The sequence below is a fragment of the Chaetodon trifascialis genome, chromosome 10 (genome assembly GCF_039877785.1).
Source record: "Chaetodon trifascialis isolate fChaTrf1 chromosome 10, fChaTrf1.hap1, whole genome shotgun sequence".
Lineage (NCBI taxonomy): Eukaryota > Metazoa > Chordata > Actinopteri > Chaetodontiformes > Chaetodontidae > Chaetodon > Chaetodon trifascialis.
In genome coordinates this window covers 23,774,203-23,797,946 of record NC_092065.1, presented here as the reverse complement: position 1 = coordinate 23,797,946, position 23,744 = coordinate 23,774,203, and the positions used below count along the sequence as shown (strand labels likewise).

General features: G+C 40.4%; 3 protein-coding genes across 3 annotated transcripts in view; all 3 read right to left on the bottom strand.

The window, feature by feature from the left end:
- LOC139338007 (TBC1 domain family member 10B) overlaps positions 1–1,881 on the bottom strand; it is a 60,951-nt gene extending 59,070 nt beyond the window's left edge. The window contains exons 1-3 of the mRNA XM_070972885.1: positions 1,677–1,881; positions 868–955; positions 647–754 (exon numbers count right to left, since the gene is read on the bottom strand). Of these exons, the coding sequence (XP_070828986.1) occupies positions 647–754; positions 868–955; positions 1,677–1,819 (339 nt within the window). The 5' untranslated portion in view covers positions 1,820–1,881. The remainder of the gene's footprint in view (positions 1–646; positions 755–867; positions 956–1,676) is intronic.
- The window catches only part of LOC139337292 (protein C19orf12 homolog), a 344,772-nt gene that overhangs the window by 249,938 nt on the left and 71,090 nt on the right, over positions 1–23,744 (bottom strand). The gene's annotated exons all lie outside the window — the stretch shown is intronic.
- Positions 3,192–8,070, bottom strand: olfml1 (olfactomedin-like 1). Its single transcript, XM_070972413.1, has 8 exons — positions 7,593–8,070; positions 6,581–6,684; positions 6,260–6,450; positions 5,942–6,045; positions 5,121–5,312; positions 4,111–4,291; positions 3,867–4,026; positions 3,192–3,613 (listed from the first exon to the last, which is right to left on the bottom strand). The coding sequence occupies exons 1-8, from the start codon at positions 7,719–7,721 to the stop codon at positions 3,457–3,459; spliced, it is 1,218 nt and encodes a 405-aa protein (XP_070828514.1). The 5' UTR covers positions 7,722–8,070; the 3' UTR covers positions 3,192–3,456.

The window sequence follows — 23,744 nt, the reverse complement described above, 5'->3', positions numbered from 1 at the left end:
GGGTCGGGCCTTTCTGTGTGAAGTTTGCATGTTCTTCCCGTGCATGTGTGGGTTCTCTCTGGGCGCTCCGGCTTCCTCCCACAGACCAAAAACATGCTCATTAGGTTGATTGGTGACTCTAAATTGCCCCTAGGTGTGAGTGTGAGCGTGAATGGTTGTCTGTGTATATATGTTGCCCTGCGATCGACTGGCGACCGGGGGTGTACCCCGCCTCTCGCCTGGTGACAGCTGGGATAGGCTCCAGCCCCCCCGCAACCCCGAATGGGATAGGCGGTATAGAAAATGGATGGATGGATGGATGGAATTTCTTTTGGCTTCCCATCCCTCTCAGCTGCTGAATGAAGCATTATTTTTTACTGTTTAAAATTCGAGCATGTGATAAAGATATCACACTTGATCTGGTCTAATGGTCCCCATTCACAAATTTGGTGGTGGTTGGTGGATGCTGCATTCAGCCATTTATTCTTTAATTGTTCATTGTTTTTAAATATCTTGTTTTGTCTGATCAAGAGTCTAAATCTCAAAAGTAAAACAGAAGAAATCTTCTGAAATCATCTGGTGGCACCGTTCTTCTTTCCACTTGCTACCTCACAGTGTAATTTTGCGACAGTGTGCAACATTACTCACACGTCTCATTATATTTTACCTGGTAGTTAAAGTCACTGGTTTCTCTCAGACTGTCGATGGTGAGAAGACACCTCCACACTCTACCTCGAAGGCTTGGAGGAATACCCATCCTGATAAATCGCTCAATCTGAAAACACAGCAAGGGGAAAAATAACACGTACGTTTACAATTACTGCATGGTAAAAACACGAGGGGACATGATTAACAATGCCTTTTTTTTGCAGATGAGACAAACCTCACCTGGCTCTTGCAGATAAAGCTGGCTCCATTCCAGTAGCTCAGCAGCTCACACAGCTCTTTCACCCTCACTGAGCTCAGCTGGGGGTAGCTGACAGAGATAACACAGCGTGGTGAGTTTAGACTGATTCATCAGTTTTTGGAGTCAGGCTGATATTGGCATTTTCTATAAAGGCAAACGCTGGCCATCGAGTGTTCAATCTGTTATTCAAAGAAGGATGATTATCAGTGATCACAAACAGTTCGAGTTCATGTGTGATTCAGTATTGATTCCTCATGAATACCACTTAATTTTGTTTTTAATCACATGTGATTGCTGCCATCATTCCAGTGTGGTGTGGGCACTTTGCTCCAGCTTCAGGGTGAACAGTGTATTTACACCTGACAACATGCTGTTTCACAGGGTTGTCCACTCTGACAAGCAAGCATCATTGAGCATCATCATTTTTCATGTCTATTTTATTTATCGGTCACCCAACGGTGGAACTTATTCTTGAATAGAAATTGACTTCTATATAGTTACACAGTCGCATACTGTCACCACTAGTCCTACGTAGTTAGTTAGCGTTATGTGCCCTCTTATGACATCGCGTTGAGACACTTCAAGCGACACAGTATCTTCTAATATGTTTTTTCTAATACCTAAATATAATGTCAACCTGTTCACCAGGCTTTGCATAAAAGTGCTTGCATGCCGCTAACTTTTAAAGTTTACTGACGTTTTCTGTAATTAATTAACGTTACCAACGGAAAACAGAGGAGTTAGCTAACTAGTTTTCAGGAGCTAACGTTAACGTTACCCCGTTCCGCACCTGTAGTCGTGACATCGGTGATGAAGTTTTTGGTCCTTTCGTTTAGTGAGAGCAAAGCCGAATTCATCAAAACGCAAGTTCTCACTGCGTCTTCTGATCGTTGAACTTCTCCTGCTGGCGTTGCTACTGCTTCTCCTCCTCATGCTTAGAAACACACTGTTGCCGGAGCGCAGTTCGGCACGTTTTAAAAAACTCAGCTACAAACAATAAACGGGCTGCTGAGTCGTTGCTGTCACCCTCGACCCGCCCCTTTCTGACGTCACCACCAACTGAAAATGGGCGGGATGAATCAGAGCCGTTTAAACAAAGAGTAGCGCGTTTCAGCTGTCCATCATTAGGCACAGGGACATTTGGACAGTTCCAACATGGTCATAACAGCATAGCTGTCATTGTAATTATTTAGATAACAACAATATATGACAGAAATGCACAGACTGACACTGGTTCAACAATTATATTATGAAAGTTGATTGAAAGATCTCTTATTTTTCTCTTCTGTCTCTCCTCCTACACCTGTGTCTCTTACTACAGGCTACTGCCTTTAAAACATTAAGTGATGCATTTATCACTCTTACTGATATAATGAATTGCACAGGAATTTGTCTGTACTATACTCACAGACACATTCTGTCCTGTCACGCTGCGCCATCATCACTTTGCAGTTAACCCCTCATCATCGTGGTGTGTTATGCTATCACTGATGACAAATTTCTTACGCCATCATTGCTGTTCTCTGTACCACAGCACAGTGGATGACCATTCCTTCTTACAGAGGGAATGATCATCCATTTACAGTAGATATACTGTTAAAGCTTCCAAACCACCTCACATCTCTCATCTTCTTTAAATCACACACTCAAGTTATGTCTATAAGCACTAATCCTGGCAGGCTACAGTGCACCTTTTAAAGTAAATGAATACAAACAGCTAAGATAGATTTTTTTCATCCCCCATTTGATTTTACAGATTCACCTAATGTTTTATGACTCTTGCCATATGGTTGGTAGTGTGTTTGTTTGACAATAAATGTTTATGGCTCTCAGTTCTATCCTAAAAAAGAGATCTCATCTAAGATTATTAAGTAAAGTTAATAACTTTGTAGAAGGAGTCAAATTTAAGGAAAGCTTTGCTATACTGGCACAGGCACACACAGACCCACACACACACCACATGCATGTTCACTGAGTCGGTGACCATTAAAAGTTAACAGGAAAAGCATCAGTTCCTGTTTGCAAAATGTTAAATACTCTGTGTGTGCATGTGTGGGTGCAGCTAGGCATGTGTCCAGGTATAGGTGTATATTATAGGTCATACACATGTGAGTCATCCAGATGGTGTTTTAGTAGGTCAACAGGATGTCGTATACAACAGATATGTTAAAAATGGGATAACAACTCATCTGTATCAGTTTGTCTGCAAAGTTATGTAACTGTATGCCACATTTGGACCTGCATGCCATAACCCATCTTACTATAAAAATTTAAATAATTCATTGTGGGCAAGTCACAGAGAATGCACGTTTAAATGTTCTTTATTGTGGTGATACAAAGTATAAGGCCTACATAATGTAAAAAAAAAAAAAAAAAAGCCTTTGGTTGGGTATGATCTTCATGTCAGCAATTATCAAGTGATAAAGGCAGAATCCATTGCCAGCAAAGGATCACTATACTGAACAACAGTTTATTATGATTATATTATCAAAACATTTCCTCTTGTAAGAGCTATTTATTGCATACTTCTGGATTATTTTTGAAAGGGCGAATGCTGTAGATCATCCTTTTCATTCTACAGTGACTTGGTCATTTCTGCGTGTCTCCACTTTGTATATCGTCTGGTAGCCATCGTCCCAGGCATACAGCTGCTTTTCTCCGGGGTGGTAGTGAATGCTGCTGTGGCTGGTGTAGCGCTTTGGGAAGAACATCACAGGACTCTCCTCACTGCAGATGAATGGGACAGAAAACAGAAAACGTTTATTCAAATGAAAAAATAACTTCAGCTGTGAAACCGTAATGACGTGGATGCAAAGTGTGCTTTTGTGAATCTGGATAAAAAGTTTGTTTAACAGTGAGACTCAACATTTAGTTGACCTCTTTCTGTTTTTCTGTGTATGTATGTGTGGATGGTTTAGTATGAGAATACATGTTTGTGGAAATATCTCAATCTTGTTGGTCTGTCTGTGTGTGTTCCCACCTGTGGATGGTGTCATGGATGTCGTAGAGACACTGAATGGTGGAGCGTCCTCCATAGCGTGTGTTGTAGACCACATAGAGAGTCCCACATATTAGGAAGGCTCCTTCAGCATCACGGCTTCGGCACTGTGTATCCCAGATGTATTCTACTGCCAAAGTTGCTGAGATAGCAACAAAAAAACAAAACATGTACTCAGTGCAGACCAGGTTACGTTATGTATGTGTGTCGGGGAGGTATGGTCTACCTTTATCCAGTTTGGTAATGACCAGGTTTCCTCCGTACTCAGGGTCAGCATAGATGACCCAGAGGCCGAGTTCATCCACAGCCATGTCCAGGTAGGTGTTGGGGTTCAGACTATAGACTGGTAGACGACCTGCTCCTGGTAGCAGTGTACTGTCCACCACTGTACCGTTCAGCAGGTCTACCTTTACATGATGAAAACAAATGGAAAGAAACAGATTCAAACATGCTATCAGTGTAGTTTTGGTTTATTTTAAGTGATGTCAGACATGTTGTAACCACTGGACAAGACTAAGAGTCTACAGCCATGCTAGTGGCTCTGTGAAGCTGTGCATAGGCACAGAGTGGCTTTTAGCTAAGTGCTAATGTTAGCAGGCTAACATGTTCACCGTCAGCATTGATTCATTGTCTGGTAATTATACATGTCTGTCCAAAATTTGATGGTTATCCATCAAATAGTTGATGAGATATTTCAGGCAATCCTGATATAAATACTATAGCAGGTAAGGTTTTGATGAACTGTCTTTATTTAATTAGATTTTTGGGATCATACTTTTTGCCATGAAACTTTCTGTTGCAATTACATCTGCTCCAAAACACTGAAAGTATTTTGAGAAAAGTCAGCTTATTTTACTGGAACAAATAGTTTCCTTTGGCATTGTTCGCTGACTGACCTCAGCTAATGAGGAGCAGCAAAAGAAATGGGACAAAAATCAACTCTCCAATGTCCAAGCTCCTCTGAAGTGATCTGGTGTCAGTCTCCAGCCAAAAGCCTCTCTGCTGTTCTACCACAACACTGGTATGAAGTGAAATCACTAACTCTCAATCAGTAACTCTTCTCAGTAACTGTTTCCAAGCACTGTGAACCATTATCGGGACTGCTTCATAAACAAACTGTTTTATTCCACTCATTTTTATATTTTAGAAACATAGTGTAAACTAACAAAGAAATGCCTTGATGGGGAACACGCATATACCATATTATCCCTTGACTACTTTACGTCAGTCACACACCTTCAGTATCTGGTTGGGCGTGTCTGCCTTGTGGCAGTAGAGGAATCCATTAAAGACCACATGACCTGTCCCTTGCCAGTGGAAAGGCAGCTGCACCACCTTAGCTGGTGGAGTAGGGGTCCTCTCTGCGAAACTTTGCAGAGAAACATACTCCAGCAGAGTGTTGTTACGAATTCCACTGAGCAGGTAGACCTGAAAGATTGTAACCAGATGAGAAGTGAATTAAAATGATATTGGCTCAGCTTGACGTTCCATTTTTGGTTTAAATATAATGATATTCGTAATCATGCCTTATATAATAATGATTCTGTCACATTAGATTTCACCCTTGCTGGTGAATGTCACTGTGAAATGTAAAGTCTAGAAAGGAGACATTACTCTTTGATTCTGATGGACTGACACAAACCCCTGATATTTAATCATTGATTCGTTTAAAAGAAAAATAGATCTTCTATCTACCTGTATTATTTCTATTTCTGAGATACCCGCATGAATAAGAAAACATACACCACAGAACTATAATGGGCCCTGAAGAGTGGATTTTTCATCTATTTCAGTAAAGGATACATCAAACAGGGTAAAATCACAATGTAAGCAATCATTTCCTTCTAAATGTAACTGTTAAGGATTGTTTCAGAACCAGGGTGAGCCAGCACAAAAAAGAACAATTAATTCTGGTTGTTATGAGAAAAAGGTAAGTGATGGTCCTCATTGAGACGAAGATAAGCAGAGTCTGCTGCTCAGAAAGAGACTCAGCTGTCTCCCCACTGCAGTCACAACCTATTATTACTGTAATTACATCATCTTTGCAAAGCACAGACCTGAGCTGATCCTTCAGAGGGGTCCTTGAACCAGGATCCAGAGGTGTCTCCTGTCTTCTTTACAATCTTGAGGGACTTGATTTGACTCAGGGCTGTGCTGCAGTCTGGAGATGTTGGAGAGAAAGCCAATGAATGAATGGATGTTTACTGAACTCTAACACAGTACGTTTTGTGCCAGTGTCTATTTGTCTGGCTCCGATTATCTGTAATGAAAAATATCTTTTCTTTTTCCTTCAGTTTCAACTCTCTCTCTCACACACACGCACGCACGCACGCACACACACACACACACACACACTGTACAGGTGACCTTCCCACCTTTCTCCACTTTGATCTTGGCTTTCTTTTTAAGCTGGTCCAGTTCTGCAGCCTTTATCTGTTGCTCCAGCAGCGCCTCCTCCATCTCAATGTCAGACTGAATGGGAATCCTGTTTTCAAGATATTCTAACTCTCTCTCCATCCGGTCAACCCGCACAGACATGCTGTCCACCTGGCTCTTCACCTCCGATCTATAGAGCAAAACAGTTCTCTCAGCTCTCAAGTACCTTGAGTAAATACTGTTCAGTTAGCCACATGCGAGTCACCATTCCTGTCATTATTGTCCATTTGTGGCGAAAGTTATTCTTCAGACAGTCCTACCGTAGAACGCCGACAGAGGACAGATAGCCTCTGATTTCAGAAGAGAGGTCGTAGGTCTTCTGGGTGACAGTCACTGTGTTTTGCTCACACTGATTCAGACGCTCCTGATGCCATTGGGGTGGGAAAAAGTGTTGCAGAATTAAAGCCAGATTGCATGCCTTTAAAAATCAGAAGCACATTCTACCTCTTAACATTGTTGAGTTTAGTGATAATAAAACACTCCCTGGCACATTTCAATACACTCAAGAAATCTGCTTCTCAAGCCTTACTGTACCTGTTGTATTTGCTATACTTGCATGACCAATAGGTTATGGTGGCTGTGATGTTAGCTAATGCTTGCAAACTTTAGTTAGATGTTGTATTATAAATTACATAGTCAGTGCACGGAATACAAATTCTTCTATACTTGTGCTACATTTTAGCATTATTGCCTTTGGCTGCTGTTCAGCAAGTAACAGAGTTTCACTTTAAGCAAGAAAAAACTTTTCAAACAAGTTCTGAGACAAGAAAATTTCTTCCTCTAATAAATTAAAACTTAATCTCCTATAAGCAATAAAACACACCATTGCCCAGTTCATACACTCAGGGGTTTTTGCTGCTACAGGTTACTTGGTCTGGTATGACCAGTAGCTTATCGGGGCTAATGTTAGCAAGTATTTGCAAATGTTAAGTTGATATAACAGATACATATTTAGAGTAAATTCACCAGCTTTAAAATTCAGCACAACATTATAGAAATCAGTCATAGGCTGAGATGATGTAAAGTTTTGGCAGCCATGACCTCAGCATGATGTAAACGTAGTACAATTGGTGTTTTTCATTCTGCCCTGTTTTTAACCTTATTGCATAAGTTGAACATTTTACACAGAGAAGTACAAGAGTGTAGAATATACTGCATATGTGAGGTCATGTTGTTAATGGTAAGAGCTTCAAGTACTGAAGTTATAGTGCTCGGATGTCTCCTTAGGGATGCAGGTACCTGACGTAAAACAGCAGTGCAGCGGGCACTTACCTCCATCTGAGCCAATCTCCTCTCCATGTATTGGATTATAAAGGCATCCTGGGGTGAACCCTGGCTCTGGACTGAACCCACAGTCAGATAGAGAGATAGGAGAAGAACAGGAAGCACTCCGCCAGACATTTCTAGCACTTCTGTCAACAACTCAGTACTGAAACGAATGCTTCTGCAGTAACAACGTTGCTATGTCTGTGTCTGAAATGCTGTGCCAGTGATTAGGACACCTTTTTCTGTATCTCTGCACGTCTGCTGCACAGTGAAATCCACTAAAACAGTCTTCCACACTGGAAAAAAAGCCAAAAGGGGAAAAATGATCAATCCATATGGTTTCAGTAAGAGTTTACAACAGTCTCACTGTGTTGAAAGTAGTTCTTGCTGGTCTTTAAATGGCTGAATATTCTTTTTTCCTCTTGCAAGTTTTTCAGTCCGTCAGAGTTGTTGCTCCAGAACTTTCCGTCTTGTGTCTCGAGTCAGTTGTTGCTCCAGTGGATTTGGATCCAAGTGAACCTCACCCCTGGTCCCTCCCAGCTCCTCTCTCTCCCACCCTTCCCCTCTCTAGAGTTTGTGTATCTGAAGTATGAGAGAGAAAACCAAAAGCAAAGGGGAAGAGAGAGAGACAGCTAGAAACAGCTAAGACAGTTCACATCCTTTTGGTCAACCTACAGTTTTTTATTGTAATACTCTCCAGATGGCCTGCTGACACGTCTTCACTTCTCAAACAGAGCAGAAGCTCTGCAATAAAAGTTGACTACATACAGTGTCAGGACCAACCCCACATCACCCTGTGTGCAAAATAAATATGGTTAAGAATACTCACATAAACACCCACACCTACACCTACACAAACACACTGAATCCTCACAGGACTGCACAAGTATTTTGTTATCTTGCAAGACACAGGATTAAAGGTTTCATATTAGACATCGTATTATATAGCTCCAAAGCAAATATTAGATAGGTGCCTTGTAATTTATTTGCTCCTAATTCTGGACTCCGGTGTAAAAGACATACTATTACCTATCTATCAAACCTTCCCATATCAATGGTTATTCTGACTGAGGAGACTGAGGCTTAAGAAGTTAGAATACAAATAGGTTCACATAAAAAATAGTCAGATATTTGGCTTTAAATCCAAGATTTTCAGTGTAGTTTCCATTTCCATCCCTGGTGATCCAGATGATATTCTGACTGATTTAGGTCCAAAAGTTGTCACTGCCATTATGGATAATTCCTGGTTTGCTGCTGTTGCCTGACTTTTATCTCCATCTGGTGCTTTTTAGAGCCACCTGGGTCTGTTTCCTGAGCTTTTTGTCATGACAGACAACATCTGGTTGTCAGCTTCCAACACTGTACCAGATCTGCTACATATTAAACATAGAGCTTTGCTTGAAGTAGCAACTATATGTGAGCAAGGCAAAGGTAATAGAGGATAAAACACTAACATGCTAACAATGCAACATATACCTCATCCTCTTAGTTTTGTTAAGTTCTTCTGCATTTTATATCTTGTCAGGCCTCTGCAGTTATACCAGGTTTCTACCAAGAGATGGCACCACACCCCATTTGATATACCACTGACAATACCATTGATATACTGTAACACACTACAGTGTAATCGTAGTGAGCCTTACCATGACACCATAGCCACCAACTCTCCCAAATCACACCACCTGTCTGTAATTACAGCCTACTGCTAAATTCCCTGTGAGATGCACTGGTAATAATAAAGCAGCAGGAAAGTAAGAAGGAACAGCGAGGAGCCATGTTCATGATCAGAAAGGCACTCTGCTGCTGTTTTACTTAACGTCTTGGCTTGCATCTGCTTAAAACAACCCAAGCTCTATGTGACTCCAAAGGTTTGACATTCACAGTTGAGAGTGCCCTCATTACCTATTGGACCTTGCAAATAAGGAAAGACACAAAGCTATGTCTCTCGACATGACAGACAATGTATGCCATAAATCATGGCAAGAATTTCTGAAGCTATGGTCGCCCAGACCTGACAGAGTGATCTCAAAAAGCAAAAATATTGTGTAATCTGTTGCTGCTGTAACGTGATGGATTGTATAACTGCGTTTTGTTTAAAGGATCTTTCATGAGCAAATACCTGGTTGTTTCCAGGGAGCAGGTACCTGGAGAACGCTAAGGATTTATCTTGTTTTAGGTGATCAGATTACTCTCAACCACTTTCTGATGTTCTGGCTGTGCACTACACACACCTCACCTACACATACACACACACACACGCGCACACAATGAGATGTAACCTCATGAAACATTCATTACATTTTGTGCAGGAGACCTATAAAATATCCATAGAGTCTCAGCAAGACATCCAACTGGCTTCACATCATCCAGGACTGACAGGAGTAATCCAAAGGAGCCCCTTTGTGTGTGTGTGTGTGTGTGTGTGTGTGTGTGTGTGTGTGTGTGTGTGTGTGTGTGTGTGTGTGTTTGCCTGATTCTGTATTTATGAGTATGTTTACAGTATGTTTATCTGTTTGCTCAGATTTACTGTATGCCTGTATGCTTTTCTCTCTCTCTCTGTGTGTGTGTGTGTGTGTGTGTGTGTGTGTGTGTGTGTCTGTGTATCCATGTGTGCATGTGTGTATGAATGTGAACGTGACATGCATGTGTGTTTCCAACTGTAGGCACTTCAGTTGACAAAGATACATTTGCACCCGTTTTTTCATTTACTGTACATATGTACTGTATATGTTTGCCTTTGTGTGTTAATGCACGTGTTTGGCTGTGACTCTGTATTAGTGTGTGTATGTGATTTGTGCGTGTGTGTGTGTGTGTGTGTGTGTGTGTATTTGAGTGATTGAGTGAGCGATGTCAACTTCCCACCACTCTTGGGAAGCTAAAATCATCACTGACCTTTCCTACCAGTCTTTGTGTTTGGCAGATGATAAGGTTTTAATATCAGGTTCCACCTGGAGACGGTGACCAGTCTGTAGAGGCTGTCGCAGACAGTAAAAAGAAGACATGTCCACTGTATCACACTTGTAGTTCTTATTGAAATTGTTACCTGGTTACGGCTCCAGCCTTATATTACACATACAGGCAAGAGTGGTTGCTATATTGCTTTAACCTTTCCTCTAGCGCCAACATGACTTTGTGTTTAGTACTTGTTAGTGAATGTTTGCATGCTAACAGGCTAAGCTAAGATGGTGAACATGATTAACATTATAACTGCTAAACCTGAGCAGCTGGCACAGTTATAGTCTCTTAGTCTTGTTTTCCTATTCATATTCGGTCTAGATCACCTCATCCTTCCCGTTGGCTATAGCAACATGCACCCCCCACCCCCCCGTTCCTAACATTGTTTCACAACTGCTCTCTAACCTCGCCTCTCTGTTCTCTACCTCACTCTTTCTCTCCATCTGTCTCTCTCTTTCTGTTTCTCTCTCTCTCTGTGGGTTGTCTGACTTCCCGCGGTTCCACTCTTAAAAATTTAATTACCAGGCCGCTCCCTGGTGCAGCAAGCTAAGGTGAATGCCAAGTCAACCCCAGGTACAGAAATTAATTAGGTTTTAATTCAAGTAAAATTTATTGTTACTTAACTGTCGGATTTATATTGTCAGGAACTTCACCCTTTTCATTCTTTATATTTCAAAGCCTGGTCTGCATTTGCATTTGCTAGTTAGGATCTGCATTGTGAAAATGTAATTGGAGCAACGATAACGAGACCACAACTAGGTTAGTCCTTCAAAGGGAGACCCTTTCTGAGCAATTACATTCAAGAATATCATGTTTAATTTGTCCAGTAAATCAACAGAGCTTTGCAAAATATATCATCTTCTCCTGCTGTAATGTGTACTCTTCAAATCAAAAGAAGGCAGGCATGTTTACAGGCTTTGACTTCTTGTCATCCTTGACCCTTTTATTGTTATTTATTCCATGCATGGAAATGTGAAAACCACTTTTTCTTCATTTCCCAGTGAAAGTGCTAGAAAATGACATTGTATTTTTTATTATCTTTGCGATTCACTCTCTTTCTGCTGCTTGCATATGGTCTGATTCTTTCTGACAGGCACTCCATTGAGAGACTGTCAGGCCAATATACATAGCAGCTCTGGCTACATCCACGCTGAGACATTTTCATTTTCAAACAGCCATCCAGATGAGTATTTTGGCACCGTTTCAGACTGTCTCTCTCTCAGACACACATTGCAAAGCTGCATTACACAGGTGTTACTGCAATAATGTCCTTAATTTCATATAGATTGTTTTGTAGCATGTGCTCATCAAAATTAGTTTATTTGCATAGGTGACGTAACTGTTGTATGTTACATAAGTTCACTTTTTGTGTGTGTTGTGTTGCATCCACACCAACCTTCTCCTTATGCTGACTTTTTTGCTCTTTACTCCACATCAACTTGTTCTGAGCATCTAAATTTGCCACAGATGAGTTTAACTGGTGTTAACTGAAAGCTCGACGAGTCCCTTACAAACACTAAAGGGTAACTTGGGCGTCTATATGAGACACCGATAGGTGTGACAAAATCATGGATAAAGTCCCCAGACTCTGTTGAGTTAAGGGAAACTTTCTCAACTTTGTGAAATGCTGTCAATGACAAATTCTTAATTATTTGTCCACTCTTGTAAATTTAGCAGATACCTTAATCCCAATTTCTGCTCTTTGTCTTTGTTTTCTTGTTTTTTCTTTTCTTTTTGGCAGCGCCAGAGGAATACACGCGTTTGGAGGCTCCATCGTGTTGTACTTAAACAGCATAGTGACTGTTTGGACAGTTGCTGCACCACATGCACCAATCAAATCCATCCACTGATATGCTCTATCCATTGAGGCCATGCTATGTCAGAGCCATTGATTGGCTTTATGTCTCACGGCAACTTCCTATATTCATGCATTCAAGCATTCTGACCCTACACAATTGTAGCAAATAGGGCATCTCGGCTCTGGAGACTGTATTATTTCACACAGTGTCTGATGTGAATGAAAGCTACAAGTCTATAATCATTATTTCATAAGGAATGAAGAAGTGCCTCTTCAGAAAGATGGCTTTCAAACAGTGTAGATTGTTTTGTACCAATTTTTTTTGTAATGATTTTACACATTTTTCTGCACTTTCTAATGATCGGTGTTGTGTTGCTTTTAGAATTTTAAGTGGCATTTATCAAAAATGGATCAAATTAGTATCTGTAACGTGAAAAGAAAATTTCCACTTGTTGTAGCCAAGATCCTCCAACTCACATGCACTTTAAATATTTAAAAGAGCTAATATTCAAAGCTGCACTCATAAACATTTTTCAGATAGGTTTATATAATTGACTGTGCAGTGTGCCTCAGAGAAACCCAGAGAGGCTCTACAGCTTCTCTGTTTCAGCAGTTTCAGCATTTTGAAGCTCAATATTTTGGTTTTACTCCCTGCAAATGAATCTGTTTGGCTCGGTGTCAAAGCTGTTATGTACCTTGTTTCCAGCAGCTACAGGTTGTGGTTTTCAGTAAAAAAAAGTCACTGTACGCTACCTGCACAACAGCAGGCAGATGCAGTTAGCAACCAGCATGTAGCAGCTAAAAGACACAAACTGTATCTTCCTCTGGAATTGGTGGAGACCAAAACATAGGAAAAAATGTCAGTGAATATTAGCCCTATATTCACCAGGTGAAAAAAATATTCCACTCTATATAAATACTAATGTTGGTCTGTGTCTGCCTGATTCGGAAATTACCAACTGTTTGCTAACAGTTTATTAATATTAGCAGTTCTGGTTAGATGCTAAACTGCATTTCGTTGTCTCTGTGCTGAACTCTGACAATGACATAAAATTGAATCTAGTCTAATCGAAGTTGATGATAAATCAGTGTTGTCTTTAAAGCTTGTGCTCCCTGCAAGTCGTCAAAAATCAATTTGTGCAGATCTAAAGAACACTTTTTCAGAAATACACTGTTACCTTAGAACAAATAAGGTGACGCATATGAAAATGAGTGTTATGAGTGAGCTGCTTATCTCCAGAATAATCACTGCCCAAGGCATTTCAACTCAAGAGACTGAGAAACACTTTCTCAGGCAGGATATAGAGTTGTTTACACCAAGCCGGGGAGAGAGAAGGCCTGAACCTCGTTTCAGATATGAGTCATTTGGGGCTTTTTTTTTAAATGAAGTCATCGATGAGATCATTTGTCATTGTGGTGTAACATTTCCATGCAATCATAAGTTATGACTCATGAGTAAATAATGAAACAGGCAGAAAGATTTTTAATTATATGTCACCTTACTTTGTTATAAATTACAGATCCAAAAGCTCGTTCTTTTGTCTTTATTGGATCCCCATGAGCTTCCACAATGGTTCACTAGTCTCCCTACGGTCACTGATACAACAGCGAAAAATATAGATAAAAACAGCACTACATGAATAGGACCAAAAATATTCAGCATAAGTCAGAACAAAAAACAAAAAAAAATAACTTTCACAAAAAAACATTTTGTTGTACTCACTCCGATGATGACAATAAGTGTCTGTGAATATTCTCAGGTCATGCTTCCCCACCAGCCCCTAAGAACTGGAGGAGCCCCTGGAATGAGAGGAGAAATGTTTTCAAGTTTGTCCAACCAAGTCCAGTTAGCCTTAATTTAACCCTCCTTGGATAACAAACAACAGCCCATAATAGAGACAAAAACAAAATGGTCAACAATAGACAGCACCAAAATGTTTCTTATTTTTAATGTTTCTGTCTTTGATCAGTACGGGACTTTTGACCAACATGTTACTAAGCTTGTCCCGAGGTGTCTTCTTCAGCTGAGAAATATCACGCAAATCAGATGTAAGTTGTCTTTTACAGATCTTGAACTATTCATTCACATTTTCATTTTCTCCTGCCTTGATTATTGTAATTCCCTCTCATGTCTCAGTGAAGCTGCTCTAAACCAACGGTTAGTTCAGAATGCAGCCACCAGGCTGTTAACCAGAGCTACCCGACGGCTCCACATCGGCCCTGATCTTGCCTCTCTCCACCGGCTTCCTGTAAAATTCTGAATAAACTACTAGATCCCATTGAGCACTTATAAGACTATTTATGACTTAACCCCAGGTTACATTCTGATGTCCTTGTTCTGTTTTCCACTTCTTGACCACTGCGATTCTCTTATCTCGGCCATTTATCGATCCCCCACTTCCACTGCAAAACAAAAGGCGATCGTGTCTTTGCTGTTTTTGCCCCAGCCCTCTGGAATCATCTTACCATCTATCAGATTTGCTGAATCTTTGGACTGCTTCAAGCAGCTCCTAAAAACACATTTTCATTGGCGAGCCTTTTAATGGATCTCCATTCTGGACTTTGTTTTGTCTGGTCTGTCTCACATTGTGCTGTGTTTTATATTGTGCTGTAGTTTTACCTTGCTTGTTTATTCATTTCTATCTGTCTGTGTATGGAGCACTTTGTAAGATTTTTTTTGTTTGATAATTTTCAGCAGCACTTGGCCAGATGACTGGGCAGCACTGTTTGAGATGATCTAATCACACTAGTAATTAATCTATTTTAACACCTAGTAAGTCAGTGACCTGTTCCATTGATATCCCATCTATAGACACACTCAGTGCAGTGGAGTGGATACATTTACGTCGGACAATGTTTCATACAAATTAGTTAATTTTCACCCATTTAGTAATGGTATGTAACTAGTATGTAACCTCTAGATTCTCTCTTAGCTCCCCTAAATTTGGTGGCACACACAACAACGCAGAGTCATCAACATACATAAGTATGCTGATGACTATCTAAACCTAACCCAAGTCTTTACCCTAAAATTGAATGATTTACATTATGGGAACCTGCATTTTGTCCCCACAAGTATGCAAATCCCCACAACGTGAATAATACATGGCCGCTCTCTAGGTTATGTTCTCATATTCTCTTTATCCTGTGAACCTCTTTCTGTACCTATCTTACCTGCATGTATGACCTTGTGCCTGTTTATTTGACTTCCTGCCTAGTCTTTATTGGATTTGTTTGCTGGCGTTGGGCTACTTTCTGGTTTTGACCCTTGCCTGCCTTACTCTGTAAACCTTTGTACTTCAGTTTATACTATTAAATCACCGCACTGCACCAGATTTTCCTTAGTTGTTTGCATTTGGGTCCTTTCTCTATATCCCTGTTACCCTGCATGCACATTAACATTAATGCACATTAATCGACAGATATAGCAACACATACAGAGCTGCAATTCTTTCGTTTGAAATATGCTTTCTTCTTTTTCTTTGTAATTTACGTTGACCTTGTTTCCCAAGTTGCTATAAAAGCCTCTATAGGCACCCTGATATCTTTGAAGCATCAGAGATCTCAACTCTACTCATGGTGCTCTTCTGCCATTTACAGACCTTTCTTTAAGTGGAGCATGCCTGTCCACCACCAACTTATCCATGAAAAAAGACATGTTTACATCATTTTCTTGACATATGTCAGACCACTAAATCCTTCACATCATTCAAAAACAAGTCCGCATTAAATCTTTTGTATGACCTGCCGTAAATAATTAAGCTCAAGACTTGGCCATTTTAGTCTTTCTTGTCTTTCAGTCAAACTGTGGTCACTGTGTCCTACTGGTGCTGATACTGCCTGTGATTACAATGTGTTGCTATGTGTTGCCTCTAAAAGGAGGCGTCAGGTGTACTGTGCTTGAGAAAAAGCCCTGTCTGTGAGGCTTAATTCAGGGTAAATCAAGTATCCCATTAACAGCTTTGGGATTTGCTGCCTCCAGTGCTGTCTGTGGTGCTGAAATGAAATGACCTATAATGCATTCAAAAGTCATTAATCACTACAATATTGTTCTGATCTGTTATGTGCATGCTTGTGGCTTTCCTCGTGAGAACCTTACCATTTTCCACATTAACAAGGCATTTTGTCCCTCAAGAGATAATGTCATTCTGTAAACTCTAACCCCTGTGGAGCTAAAATCACACGAATTTCTGGGGCTTTACAAGAAGCTCATCTGACACCAGTGGTCACAACTTAACTGTTTGTCTAAATCATTTTAACAGTCCAGAAACATAAGTTTTGATTACTGAGTGCCAACTGAGGGAGCCAGCATATGATTGAGGGCCACACAGGAAAACCATGCAACCAGTTGCTTTCTACAAGTTGTCAATCCTAACCTGACAGATGCATGGTACAGGGGTGCAGTGTGATGCAGTAGCATGAGTAGTGTATTAAATGTAGGTTATTGAGGGTAAAAGTATTGAAATATACTGCATGATGTATAATGATGCACATAAAACACATACTGTACATTTCATGTACATGTCACTTTCGGGGCACTTTTAGAAACTATTGTATAAGAGAAAAGCTGTATGTAGGAAGATGGGAGGGGATGGTTTCAATGCATTTGATTATTCTTTAAAGCAAGGAAATCCCCGCCATGTCTATTTCTGTCAGTAGTTTCTTTTTACATTATTCCTTCCAAAGCGATGTTACGATGCCTCACTCGTCATCCCCGTCTTCTTTTCTCCATCTGTGGACTCCATTTACCAAAATGTGACATGGTTTGAAGCAACACCTCCAGTCGCAGGCTCTACAGAGTGCAGGCTCTAAAAGCTCAGGAGACATCAGACATGCATTAGGAGTGGACAGGATTACGCCATACAGCTATTAATATTGGAAAGCTTCTGCACAATGCAGTGTGCTGAGAACAAACAGCACTGGAGGAAGTGATGTGTAATCACCAAGTGGAGCCTTCGAAGCACAGGGAGGAATGCGATGGAAAACCGAGCGGCAGGTAAATGACTGCAGGGTCCAGATAGTAAGTTTGGTATAATGAGCGGTATTTGTGGTCTGCAGTGGAGGGGCTCTGAAGAAGAAAGAGGTCCACTGCCCCTGCTGTGGTAAAGCACAGTAGTTGCTATAGAGAGTGAGGTGTATAGGTGAACAGGTGAAGGAATGTAATGGTAAGGTCAGAGCACACAAAAGTAGCCATGAGCATGAACAGCATCACACAACCCGAAGCTTTACTGGGTGACCTTATCAGCACGTCCACAAGCTGTGAAACACATTGTGCAGGACTTAACACCTTTTGTTGAGAGAAATGTTGCTTCCAGGATTTGACATGTAATTAGGAATGGAAAGCTTTTCTTCTCACCTTACAGAGTACCGACTTGTCACATTGACTTTGCTCTGTTACTCTAAAATACTGTGAAATGTCTGAAGAATTCCGCCTTAAAGGATACTAAAAGTAATCTAAAAGTGTTACCAAAACATTCATCTGAGTTTGCAAACCAACTTTCTGATTCCACTTTGGCATCCTATATGATAGTTGTACACACCTAGAGCTGGTTGAACACCTAATCCTGCAGTTAAACCCCCTCAAAACTCCATCCCATACTGAACAGCACTGTGTCAGCCTTGAAACCTTCAAGTTTCTCCCAGGACCTGAAGCAGGACTACAGCATCAATCTGTCCTCACCAGCAAAATAGCCTTAAACAGCATGTTGACTGTAGTTTGTATGTTTTTACGACCCATATTTACGTTGATGTGAGATGGTGGCCTCTAGTGGACGTTGCACATAGTATAATGGAGAAGGTGGGGTAGATGTATGGGCCAAGCAAACACACATAATTGTTACAAATGTTTCTAACTTACACAACATACATAACAGATAAGTTTTTAACCAAAACCATAGTCTTTTTTTCTAAACCTAACCACATGCATTACTGGAGCCCCGTCCACTGATCTAAGGGAACAGCAAGCCAAATGGTCAGTGACAATGCGTTACAGTAACATATTACAGTACTTTCTGCAGTAACAAAGTAATTTAACACCTTACTAATAAGATTTAGGTAATAGTGATTGTTCTGAGCACACATACTACAAACACTATTGTATAAATGCTCATGTTACAAAGTTACATTCTGGAATACAAAAGAGCTAACTTAACAAGCTATTCAGTCCAGCAGACATGATAGGAAGCATGAGCCGTTTCTTTAGCTCCAGCTTTCAGAAAACTTGGTGCAAAAGAGTGTGTGTGTGTGTGTGTGTGTGTGTGTGTGTGTGTGTGTGTGTGTGTGTGTGTGTGTGTGTGTGGCTGTCTCTGTCTCTGTCCAGACAGCACACTCTGCCCTGCCAAGGTTGCCACATGTAGATAAATACATTTCTTCAGTGCCTTTTTATTTGGCATACTTTTATTGTGGAAAAAATGGACTTAAAGCATAAATAAATACTTCAGGTCACGGTTACACCATCAGACACTGCCGCAACACAAGCTTGCATGGAGCTGGTGCAGACTGCTGCATAGTTTAATATGAGAGTGAATCTGTTGTGTGAGATGAGCAAGTAAGAAAAACGTTTCTGATAAAGCTTGTCATTAAAAAAATTCCTGTCAAACCCAACAGGGTTAGAGACTAGGTTATGCTGAGGCTACTGTAGTGATAGCGCTATTATTGAGAACCATAATTAAACTTTCATATATAGCCACATATAACGCTTGCTGTACTTCTGCAGGTATTTTGTGTAATATGGTGAAGTAAAGTTCAAATAGTAATAGGGAGTCAATGAATATTTGTTCAGGAAGCCAAATTTACTATGTAACAGCTAGTAGACTTTTTTGAACCAAAGACTATGACCTCAGGTTTATTATTATCTGAGTTCCTGTAGAAGGACACAGTTGTATCAAATGAATAACAGTGGTGGGGGACACCATGGTTTGGAATGATCTGGAGAGGAAGCATGTACAGTGAAGACAGCAGTGGGACAAGAATGGATTCTTGATGAACACCACAATTAAACTGAGCAACACAGGACACATATTTGCAACAATGACAGAGATGTCACAGATGAAGAGAAGGTCCCTTAAAACAAACCCAGGTTTGTAGACAACGCAGGAGAACAGAGTGATTGATTGGATTGTACACTAGGATTGAGCAGTCAATTTAATGGCTGTTCAAAGTAGCCATTAAAGACCTTCACAATGACTGTCTGTGACTCTCTCTGTGCTATGGTGAGCTCTAAGACCTGAATGAAAACTATTGTTCATAAACAAAACTGACTTTGTTTGAAATGAATTGGATAATTAAAAATTGTAAGAACGCCTCCCTTTGATGGAAGCCAGTGAATGACATCACTTGTCAGTGCGTTCCAAAATTGTTACAAATTAATGCTTAAAAGATAGAATTGCTTTATTATCTGATACCAATATGGTTACGTTATGTTTTGGTTACATTTATGCACAACAATGACAACAAATGACTACTTTGTTAAGGCTGGGGACCTTTGATGCCATGGTTACAATAACAAAGACCTGGTTAAGATTAGGAAATGGCTGTGGTCATGCTTAAAGAATCTAATGTTGACAGCCGGTTGAAAATGGGAACCAAACAGAAATAAAGTCCAGTGTTTTGTTGCTGGAGGGCTTTGTCGTTCAGCATGTTGTTTTGGGGCCCTTGCAGGCATGACTGACTCTGGCCTCTTTTGTGGGAGGTAGTCTTCTGTTGTAGCATCCGTCTGTAAATTTGTTCTCTGTGTTTAAGAATAAGGAGAGCTGTTGAAAACTGTTAACATAATCAATGGGAATGTGCTGGTTGTAATACTCCTGAATTATCCATCAAGGTTTCTGACACACAGACTCTTACAGGCAGGTATACAGTAACCTTTCCATCGATTCACTTGCAGTCATATGTTAAACTAATTAAAGCAACAACATTTTTTTGAAAGATAATGTACTGAACCTGCCCGTGTACTTGCTTGTGCTTGATTTAAGAGCTTGTACATTAAATTGAAGTGTAGATAATCAACTTATACAGCTTCACTCTGTACAAGTTGCAGTCCCTAGTGATCTGCTGACTGTTGGCTTAATTGGCCTGCGATGTTATAAATAGCAAACAGAGCCATCCCCATGCACTGAAATTTCTTGAATGCATACATAGCGCATGACAGTCTGCTATCTTGGCCATCACAGTACTGCCAGTTAAGTGCTACTGCTAGGAGCTCATTTCCACTGTGGATATGCAGGAAACCACACCCTGCTAATGAGCAAATGCTCTTATTCATTCAAAGACAAACAAACAAACAATCAGCTGGGAACGCAGCTCACTGAAGTGTGCTGTGCATCCAGGTGTATCCATTGATCCCTGTTGAGAGCTTCAGTGGGAGAACATTTCAGAACAGATGTTCTTTTAGTTTTGATAAATGAATAGAAAAACATAATTACAAATGTGTACCTTGTTTCTTGAATTGCTCAGGGAAGGTATTTGATGCTAATTGGCAATACATAGGAATGTGTTTTTTTTTTTTTTTTACGAAATAGTTCTTTGCCATTCATGGGAACAATAACAGACATGGAATTTCTTGAACTTCACTCTTTAATGGGTGAAATGTTTTCAATTCCCTAATAGAACTGCTGGGGTAGATGATGATTGGATGATCAGCTTTGTCCCTCCTACCAGATTGGTAGGTGGATTTCTCTTCTCTGATTTCTGACATTGTCCATAAAGTTAAAATTTACTCTTCTGTCTGCATTGAGAATACGTTTGAGAAACAGATCTCTAAACTCACTCTCCCATTGCCAAAATATTTAAAAGCTGATTTAATTTGAACTGTGAAAGGAAAAGGAGGTGGGAGTACTAACATATTTTGTTTGGGCTTTAGGGCCCACAACTTTCTGTTTCGGTTCAAGCTCACAGCTATCAGGCTCCTCAAACTCATTTCCAGAAAAACAGGCAGCTGTTTTCAGTAGCAGACCTCAGAAAACTCCATTGTCCATTACTGTCCTGACATTAAATGACAGATGTAGTTTGGACTTGGCATACACACGAATTTTTAACATCGTCTTTATGTTGACTTATACTGCCCTTGGTGAACTGACATTTTTCCATTGTTTCTTTCCACCAACTTCATGCTCTATATGAACACACGTGGAAGAAGCATACTACATAATGGAAATGTCCCTGAACTTGGAGAGTGGACACTGTTGCTTGTCATCTATATCTTTCTCTCCTTATATTTTGTTTTCTCCTCATTTACTTTGAGATAGCAGACAGTTGGATGAAAACTGGAGGTGTACAGACGTAGTGTGGTTCTCTATTACTGTTAACAAAAGCCAAACAAAATCTGTAAGATGTCCTTAAAAACTCTGCAGCAGTATCTCAGAAGAGCAGTGCTGATCTGGCCGATGTGCCTACTCATGATCCAATATGCAGTTCCTGGTTTAACAAGCCTGATTTAACAAGCCAGGAACACGATGCTAGATCTGCTCATGGTGAAGGAATATGTCACCCAAGTTCATAGGTATGGAATAATGGAGATCTGCAGCAAAGATTTTTTTAATGCTGCATCTACAGAGACAATGTGTGTTTGCTGGAACAAAATTTATGTAATTATTGAAAACCAATACAATATACAAATCTGCACCTGCCTCAGAGGTCACGTTGACTGCCAGTGCTCATAAAACAGAAACTACATCTATAGACTATATTATGCAGAGCCTATATTCAGATTATGTTAATGAAAATATGCATCTAAAACAGCATAAGTGTAATGGAATGATCTGATTTCAAATGCATACACACCCCACTCCACCTCACACTTAACATGTTTGTGTTGGCACTCAAGGTTGCCTTATAAAACAGGCATAAGAAGAGAAAACATAATGAATGTTATCATTTTCAAACAGAGCGTAATGTTTCCCACAATTCTCCATGAATAGTCATCATGAGTTTGGAAACAGGATTATTGTAAAGACTTGAATTGATGTAATGTGTTACTCAGCTCGGCTTACAATTTTGGTGTCTGTATGTAAATGAGACAACTAATCTTATTTATCCGTAAACCGTTTATGCTGATCGAAATGTTCAAGCAAAGAGTAGAATAGAAACATGGTCAGAGAGGGTAACACACCATTTAGAATAATAAGGCAGGGAAGTCATCATAGCGAATGTGTACATGAAAAGCCCTAAAATTCTCGTGTAGGATGTTTAAACATTAAAATGGTTTAAAAGCTCTTGGCTTGCACTGATAACTGCACACAGTTTGTACATGAGAGGAATATCATTAGTGCCAAGAAGCCATAGATGAAAAGAGAGGTTTGCCCTGTGATGAAGGAATGCAACACTGCTTTCAGATCAGGTGACAATGGTCAGACCTTTGTGAGAATGCTGTTCATTTGCATCAGTTTGACATTCAACACCATCACCCCCTCCAGACTGATCACCAAACTCAGTGACATCTTCATCTACAACTAGATACTAGACTCCCTAACTAACAGACCCCAGTTTGTTAGGGTTAGACAACCACACCTCCTCGACCCTCACACTGACCACTGCTGTCCCACACGGCTGTGTTCTCCCCCTTCATGTACAACTGCATGCCTTCTAATACCATTATGAGGTTTGTAGATGACACAAGAGTTATTGGTGTCATCAGCAACGATGTTAAGTTGGCCTACAGGGAGGAAGTCCAGCACCTAGTGGCATGGTGCACTGACAACCTTGCTCTCAACATCAATGTGGACTTCAGGCACACAAAGGTGGCACACACACCCCCATCCACTTAAACTGCTACACCGTCAAGAGTATCCTGCTCTGTCTCAGAGAGTAATGAAAACTGCCCAGTTCATCACTGGTTCTCCTTTGCCCACTGCTGAAGAGAAGGCACACAGCATCATTAGGGCCACCTCTAACCCCTGTCACAGACCGTCTGCCATAACTTAACAATGAAATATACGATGTGAGAGAGTATTTGTGCAGATCCTTGCTGGATAAACTGACAGAACAACAAAAAATTATAGCACAAAGTCCTCCAGGAGGTATTAGACAATTCACAGTTTTCCGTATAAACGGGGCACAGTTAAGCACTGAATACAGTGTGACACAGTGACACAAGTGTCATTGAAATGCAAACATTCTTGTGATGCTCACTTAACAAAATTTGCCCAATGCAATATAATATCCACGTCATTTCTTATCCACCAATTAAGTGGATATCAAATTATATATAAGTACATTGTCAAGAACCCATGAAGGCAGATAGCAGGAGGAGGATTGGAAAATCATGAAGGGGAGCTGTGCTTGAGAGAAAGAAAGGACAGGAAGACATCAACTCAACAGACCAAAAGATAATTCTATTGTAATAGGCGAGATTCAAAGCAGATGTCTTTGTTCAGCCAGGGAATGGCTAATAGGAAAATCTAATTCAAATC

Coding starts and splice junctions, on each gene's coding strand:
- olfml1 (XM_070972413.1), bottom strand. CDS start 7,721: ATGTCTGGCGGAGTGCTTCCTGTTCTTCTCCTATCTCTCTATCTGACT. Junction 5,313..5,941: donor CCTCTGAAGGATCAGCTCAG/GTCTGTGCTTTG, acceptor ACAATCTTTCAG/GTCTACCTGCTCAGTGGAAT. Junction 3,614..3,866: donor ATCCATGACACCATCCACAG/GTGGGAACACAC, acceptor ATTCATCTGCAG/TGAGGAGAGTCCTGTGATGT.